At 46.3% G+C, this 8,208-nt stretch overlaps 1 protein-coding gene across 1 annotated transcript; it reads left to right on the top strand.

Moving 5' to 3' along the window:
• Positions 1–4,819: 4,819 nt before the first annotated feature.
• On the top strand, positions 4,820–5,905 carry LOC308297895 (RNA 3'-terminal phosphate cyclase-like; the record flags this gene model as incomplete). The annotated part of the gene is made up of 1 exon (XM_080741459.1): positions 4,820–5,905. The coding sequence occupies one exon, from the start codon at positions 4,820–4,822 to the stop codon at positions 5,903–5,905; it is 1,086 nt and encodes a 361-aa protein (XP_080597585.1).
• Positions 5,906–8,208: the final 2,303 nt, after the last annotated feature.

Genomic DNA, 8,208 nt, shown 5'->3' with positions numbered 1-8,208 from the left:
CTCTGCGTCATCAGTGCCCATACCCTAAGTGGGGTTGGCAAAAGGGCCTTTCTGTGTGGAGTTTGCATGTTCTCCCCGTGTCACCTAGAGTAAAAATGTACCCTCCCCCTGCCTCCACCTGGCCAGCCGGGGGCCTGATGGAGGGGAAAGGAACTGGTTGGAATAACATGTTCCTTCCACGCGCTATGTCCTACCAGGGAAACTCCCCCCCCTGTCGGGTGAAAAGAAGCGGCTTGGACTGCTCATGCATAGAAGGAAGCATGAGGTCGGGTTGCAAAATCGTGGGATAAAAAATAAATAATAATTATAATTATAAATAAAATAAAAACCCTCAAAATTAACACTACCACTGACGGAAGGGAGAACATGATAGCAAGAGCGCCAGAGAAAAATAAAGAGGACAGAAGGAGAAATGCGTTTGTTTTTGACAGGCTCATCATTAGCACTTCCCAACCATCCCACCTTTTCCCCTCCCTCATCCCTCTCTCTCTCTCCGTCTCCCTGCATCTCTATCCAAGCATGTAAATGCCATGGACTGGCCCCACACAGCCGTGACGAAGCTATGGGAGACAGGCGGAATTGCATTCCGACGCCTCCAATTAAAGCTGATCAATAATGGACCATTTGAGTCTTTCAATTTGAATCTTCTGGGAGGAGGGGGCGCGACAGAGGGAAAAGCCACGGTTAGAACAAAAGGCGATATCGGAGAGGAGAATGTAAAGAGCAGAGAGGGAAAATAATAGAGGAGAGGAGAAGAGAAATAGTGACCAGTGTTTTGCAAGAGAAACAAGCAACCAGGCCTACAAAACAAGCCCAAAGCGACTATAGGGTGTGCCAAATGTAGTTCTAAGAGCGGCCATTTCTTGCGTAAACACAGCCTTACACAGGTGTTCTGATTAGACTATAGCATTAGTTCTATGCAATCAAACAATTGAAACACCTGTGTTTTGACCCAAGAAATGGCAGCTAAGGACTACAATGACGTAGCCGCTGGCACACACTATAGGCTACATTTAAACATACAGTATACATTGGCTTTATTGAAAATAAACGATCTACAGGCTTACAATGCGGCACACCGTGACACGCTGTGAGCTTGTAGATCTCCTATTCTCAAAAAAAGAATAATAATAATCATGTGAAAAAATTTGCAGAAGAGGGTCTGCAGACAAATACATACACATATTTCCAAGCAACTTTACAGAAAGACACTTACACAGGGGAAGGGGGAGGAGAGGACGAGAGATGAAGTTGGTGGAAGGACAGATAAAGGTGAAGACCGGAGAGGCTGCAGCGCGGTTGAAGAGATGTGATGATGAATGAAGGAGAGGAGGGGAGAAGAGAAGAGCTTTGATTGTACGCGGGTAGACTGTTATGTGCCGGAGAAAAGGTTGTGAAAGGGGCACAGGTGGTGGAGGGGGGAGAGAGAGAGAAAGAGAGAGAGAGAGAGAGAGAGAGAGAGAGCGAGAGAGAGAGAGAAACTTAACTGAAGTGGAAAAAGCTTTTCTCATTTGTGATTTCCCCAGAGATGGATACAGAAAGATAGAAAGAGAGACAAATACAAAGAGAGGGCGAGGTGTGAGGGAAGGATTTGCTGTCTCTCTTTCTATTTGCTTCCAAATAGAAAGAGACCTTCCTCTTCTGCGAGTGTCATTTATTTGAAGCCCACAGGAGGCCGATGGTTTGCACTTTGGGTCCCAGATGACATATCTCAAACACAACAAGACGAATTGGTGCACGGATCTTGTTGACCACTAGGTCTTTCCTCTAGTGCCATGCATTAGGCCATGTCTCAAACTTGAACACACTGATTGCCCAGATATCTCTCTCTCACAGACTCTTTTTGGAGCTGTGTGAAGCACAGGCTCCCTATACGTGGCTGTGTGGGTCTGTGTGTGTGTGTGTCTGTGTGTGTGTGTGTGTCTGTGTGTATGTAGCCTGAACTTCCTAAACTTCGGCACGCCACTAGTCCCACAGTTTTGCCACCACACACTCGCGCCATATGTCAAATCGACCGGCTTACTCGGGAATCGTGGGCTATTACTTTTCTAAGAAAAAGGTTCTATAGTTTAATTGATATTAATTTATTAGTGAATTAATTTTCCCCATTGACTTATAATGGGAATTGCAAAAACTCACATTCAATTATTTGTCTCTAGCAAACCATAGGGGCTAGAGTTTCAAGACTTGGAGAGGAGGTTCATAATGATTTCAAGGATTAAATAAAAAATAATTGTGTCATTTGGCCGCATGGTGGCGCCATAACACCCCACTTTACGTTTTGGCCTGTAACTCTTGAACCGTAGGTTGGAAAATTAAAAATATTTTTTCCCTGGATTCCTTGGGTCATGACGCATCTCCCCATATAGGCCACGCCCATTTGCGCCATGATAGATTTTCCGCCATCTTGAATTTTCTCCAAAACACACTTTTTGCTCCTTTTCCTACATATTTTCTTCAAATGTCACAAAAATCGGTACACATGATCCACACACACACACACACACACACACACACACACACACACAGCTCCACTTCACACGGGTGTGATTTTCTCTCTCCCTCTCTCCGATTAGCTCCAATCATTACAAATAAAAGTTACATTTCTGTTTGGTTGTTTTTCTTCACTATTACTGCCATTACTTTGAAGGGATGAAGGAATGCAGACTGCCGCGACTTCCTCCCATAGGCTGGCGCTATTTTTTTCAACCTCACCCCAGATCTAGTGTAGAAGCTGTGTCATGGCGGCACTCGGTAGAAAGCCACCATGCAATCACTATTTTGCCGTGATGAATGCCAGCCTTGGGATCAAAACGTATTTTTTCGAGAAAATGAAGCTTCTTTATTGCAAGATCAATGGATTTCTATGGAGGAGCTTCACTTCGCGTGCACGCCAACGTGTGTGGTAAACAAACCGCCGTCATTACCGATGCGCTACGGACAGCCCAGATGTACAGTAAGTCAAAACAAGTTTACTGTATTTACAGTAAGTTTGACGAGTCAGACTGTCAACGGTAGTATGCAGTAAAGGCTATCAATGACGAGCTGACTCGTCAGTAGCAGTAAAAGTGTCAAACAAAAGGTTTACGTTTGAAAAAAAGAAACTGACCTTATGTCTAATTATAGAGTTCCAGCTTGTTCCATACAGTACCCTGTGTACTTTCTTCTGTGTAAATATTCTCCCCGCTCCACTATTGAGATTTTTTGAGGAGAATAAACTCTCGCCTTTCAGACAAGCCCACAATAAGAAAGCTCGGCTAGAACTGTAATGTGTTGCCTACAGCAACCACACTAACTAGAACTGCACTCTGTCGAGGTGCCAACTTGCGACTCGTGCACAAGTAGGCTATGAGCGCGCCATGAAGTGTACTCACAGTGGCGAAATTAGACCTTATTCCCCATGGGTTTTCAGATCAGGGGGGCCCTGATCAAAGGGGCCCGGGGGGGGGGGGGGTCACGCACGCGCGCGAAGCGGGGGGGGGGTCACGCACGCGCGCGAAACGGTTTTTCGCGGATTTGATCGCGTTTTATTCGGGTTTCCGCGGTTTATTTCTTTGCAAGCTGTATACCATTTGAAAGCTAAGATTCTTGTGATTCTGAATCCGCAAACCATTTGATTATAGCACCAAAACTCAAGTCCGACATAAACAATAAAGCCACTTAGCCACAACAGTGTACATTAGCCAGCAGGCAGCATAGCATTAGCATCCATTCCATCATCATTACTCTAACTCTAATATAATATAGCCACGAGTCACGACTCACCAAGTGTTGAGTTAGGATGAGAGGAGCAGAGGACGATGTGTAATGCCTTTATAGCCTACATGGTCTTCAAGGTCTTGTCTTGGTGTTATTCCTTATGCCTGTAGTGTGTTGTTCATTTCACCATGAGTCCATAATACGCACGGAAGACAGAGAGGTAAAGGGACTTCCTATGAAAGCCATTTCCTCTCTGCACAGAAGCGCATTTCAAAACAAAAGCCTTTATTTTATTTTTTTCATATACAATCGATCATTCAACATGTTTATTTTGAAATTGTCCTGGAAATATAAGTAGCCATAGCCCCTACTACGCGTTTGTGTTGACGATAGCCAGCTTGCAGCGCAGGGGAGGAAAAAAAAGCTGGCGCTTCCTCAAGTCAATAATGCTAAAATAAAAGCATTTGTACTGTTGTGAGGGGGCCCACCGCCCACAGATTAGGAAAGTAGGGCCCTGGGACCCCTAATATATTGGAAATGACAAAATACATATAATATCCTAGTATGAATTTATGTAGATATGGGCCCATTCTTTTATTTAGGCCTATTAAAAACAATTTTTATTTTCGACACTAGGGGGGGCCCTTGGGTTATTAAAACCCAAAAACCCGTCCAATCTACGCTTGTGGTACTCACCACTGGCATCACCACTGGCGATGCCAGTGACATCACCACTGGCATCATCAGGAATGCTGGTCCCTCATTGGTTGTTAATGATGACCGTGCCAGAACTGCTGGTCCCTGATTGGGCTACGGGCTTAAACAAAGAAGGACACAACATACATACCCAGCCGAACGCAGTACTTGCGCAGATCTGCCCATATGGGCAGATCTGCGCTGATGTAGGGCATCTCCAGTCCACATATGGGTAAAAACATAAGCCAATTTCACTGACGTCAGCAACGTCCAGTCCATATATTGGCTTATATCTGCATGCTCGCCCACTGTTATGTTACGTCATCCGAAGCGGGCACACTGAGGAAGGAGAAGCAAATAAATCAGACAGTAGCGAGATCTTTCTGTTAACAGTTCACAGTCAAACACTTGAACGGATCCGATCATGTCGGAGATCGACGGCAGCGTGATGGAGGGGGGAGGTCAGATCGTGCGAGTGTCCGCCGCGCTGAGCTGTATCACCGGCACAGAGATCACCATCACCGGGATCCGGGCGAGGAGGAGCTGCCCGGGCCTCAGACCACAGCACCTGGCCGGCCTGGAGCTGGTCAGGGACATCAGCCACGGACGCCTGGACGGAGCATCCATCGGATCCACCCGGGTCAGACTGAGTCCGGGAAAGATCAGATCCGGAAGACACGTCGCAGACACACAGTCGGCGGGGAGTGTGGCGCTGCTGCTGCAGGTGTCTCTGCCGTGCGCCGCGTTCGCCGACGCGACCTCGCAGCTCTGCCTGAAGGGAGGAACCAACGCCGGGATGGCGCCGCACATAGACTACGCCATCGAGGTCTTCAGGCCCGTCGCCGAGAGGTTCGGGGTCCACTTCGACTGCGACATCAGGACGAGAGGGTACTATCCCCGAGGTGGAGGCGAGGTGCTGGTGACGGTGCACCCGGTCAAGGAGCTGCGCCCTGTAGTCATGACCGACAGAGGGACCATCACCAAGATCCACGGCCGGAGCTTCGTCGCCGGCGTCCTGCCCTACAAGCTGGCGGAGGACATGTCGGCGACCGCGGTGAGAACCATCGGCAAGGAGGTCAAGGATCTCCACGTCGACATCCGCTCTCTGCAGGAGGAGAGAGACAAGGCCTGCGGCAGCGGGAGCGGTATCATAATTGTGGCCGAGTCCTCCACGGGGTGCGTCTTTGCCGGATCGGCCCTCGGCAAGAGAGGCGTCAGCGCGGACAAGGTGGGCGCCGAGGCGGCCGAGATGCTACTGAGGAACATCAGGCACAAGGGATGCGTGGACGAGTTCCTGCAGGACCAGCTGATCATCTTCATGGCTCTGGCCAAAGGAAGGTCTCGGATTCGAACCGGCGCCGTCACGCTGCACACAAAGACGGCCATCCACGTGGCGGAGCAGCTCACGCAGGCGACATTTACGATAAGCCCGTGCGAAGAGGAGCCTGGCGGTGATGTCACCTACATCATTGAATGTCAGGGCGCAGGGGTCACCAACCCCAACCTGTAGCTTCAGTGCTTCTCAACGTGGGGTCCTAGGACCCCAAGAAGTCCTTCATGGGGGCTCCAGGGGGTCCCACCGCCCAGCTAAGATATTGATTGTTAGGAACCAAAGGAACTAAATAGATCCATAAGAGTCTGTAACTCTGAGGGTATACCTTGTATTTCTACACTCCTTGAAATAAAAAGTTGAGAATCACTGTAGCTCCTCCCTCCTGCCCCGCCCCCTGCCAGCACATGATCTCATTGGCCCACATACCCAACTTTCCTAAAAACCAGCCTACCATAACAACATGCTTAAAGGCCAATGCATGATTTGAGCGCCAAGCGTGGACCGCTAGTCTGACACAACCACAAAGGGATTCAGAGGAGTTCCGCCGAAAAAAAATCATAGTTTGTAGACGCTTCATAAAATGTCTCGCACTACCATACATTTTCATGCCAAGGGCCCCCCCAATGAATATGTATTTGGCTGCGGACCCCCCCCATCTGAAGATGTTTTGTGCCAGCCAGCCAGCCAGCCAGCCAGCCAGGATTTAAAAAATAAAAATAAAAATCTATATAGTTTCCAAAAAATAAATTATACAAAAAAATAAATAGCAGATATACAAGCTTGCAGCGCGGCACAAAGTGACACACTTTGAGCTTGCAGATCTGCAATTTTTCATAGCCAATAAATGGATAAAGCGGTAAAAACATATTTTGATGCTACATTAACTACTTTTGCAGGGGACTAGACTCCCTGTAGACCTCAGTCCTACAGATTAAGCAAGTGAAATGAGCAGACAAAATTGGAAAAAATTAAGCTGAAAAATGGGTGCTCACTCCTGATTGGCTGACATTGTCTCAACTACCTGAACATTTATTGTCTGTTGTCTCATTCTCTGCCATGATTCAGAGCGTTTTTCACATACCTTTGAAAAAGAAATCGCAAAACATTCTGCATTGTTCAGATCCGCGCACTCAGCAGTCTTCGGAAATTGGAAGATAATGCTTGTACAGGTGTGACAATCCACTCCATAAGGCTTCTGCATCAACCTTGTACCCAGCCCCTCTCCCATACACATACAGTACTTTAGAAAATATTTGGTGACCCATAGGCTAGCGAACAGCACCATCCAGCGTCAAAACACAAACCTCGTCATGTCGCAGTGAATGAGTTAAAGAGCTGGAGAAATGGGGAAACCCGTTACTGAACAATAGCAATGATTACAATCAGAATACAGTGCTTTAACCTTTTAACAAAAAAAATGTTTTGTTTTGATCAAAGAATATCTTTAATTAGGACATAAAGCGTTCTGGACAAGTTAGAGAAGCACCAAATGGACCGCTTGTTTCCGTGGCATATCAAACTGGGGGTTCATTTAATTAACCTCTTATTAAGCCCCAGGGGGGTCCAGGGGTAAAATCCGCCTAAAATGTATGCCCAAATTGGAACAGTTGTGGACACAAAACTACAATGATTGTGACTAATCTTGTCCCACCAAATGTCAGCTAACCCCTGAAAATTCACAAATGCAGTGTAAAACATCACATTTATCTTACCAAGTTGTCCTGCTGTGATCATTTACCTAGGAAAAGATAATTGAAAAAGACCTCCGCCTATGGAAATTTTGCCTTCTGAATAGTGAATGAGCCTCAAGACCTCATTGAAAACATATAATAGTGAATAGAGAAATTGTTCACCAAGGTGTCATCAATTGATAGGCAAAATTGTATGAAGATATTCCAATCGCACGTAAGAGTTTAATAAAAGTTTCGTTTTTTGATTTAGCGGTTCAATGGGTCTCAATTTCAGACCCACAGAGACCCACAGATCTGTACATATTTTAATTATGGCTGTCTCTTCAGTAGCTCGTTTAGAAGTGGGACAGTAGATGAATGCAATTAGCAGATGACTATAGAGAGAATGGTTGGAAGGTTGAAGGAACAAGACCAGAGTTTTATCAAACGTAAAGAGCTGGCACCATCGTTTGTAACTTTTTTCTGTTTAGTATGTGTCTATGGAGTTAACATTACCCTAATAGACCCCCAGGTGTGGTTATAATATGAAAATGTGTCTTCCCTGAGTATTTTTGGTTACTTCCTGAAAGCCAGGGGTCATCAATGATGTCCGTACACGGACATATGTGTCTGTGGCAAGACTTGGTTTTGTCCGTGGCAAATTCTCAAATGTCTTTTTTACACACCATTATAATGTTCTTATTTTCATCATAAGTCCCAATTACTGAATGTCAGTCTCCAGGTTTTCTTCAGAATGTAATGACACTTATTTACTATGACACTATGGCAGGGTTCCCCATTTAGTTTTCC

The sequence above is a fragment of the Nannobrachium achirus genome (genome assembly GCF_963921795.1).
Source record: "Nannobrachium achirus genome assembly, chromosome: 14".
Taxonomy (NCBI): domain Eukaryota; kingdom Metazoa; phylum Chordata; class Actinopteri; order Myctophiformes; family Myctophidae; genus Nannobrachium; species Nannobrachium achirus.
The sequence above is the reverse complement of the archived record's forward strand: the minus strand, read 5'-3'. Positions and strand labels throughout refer to the sequence as shown.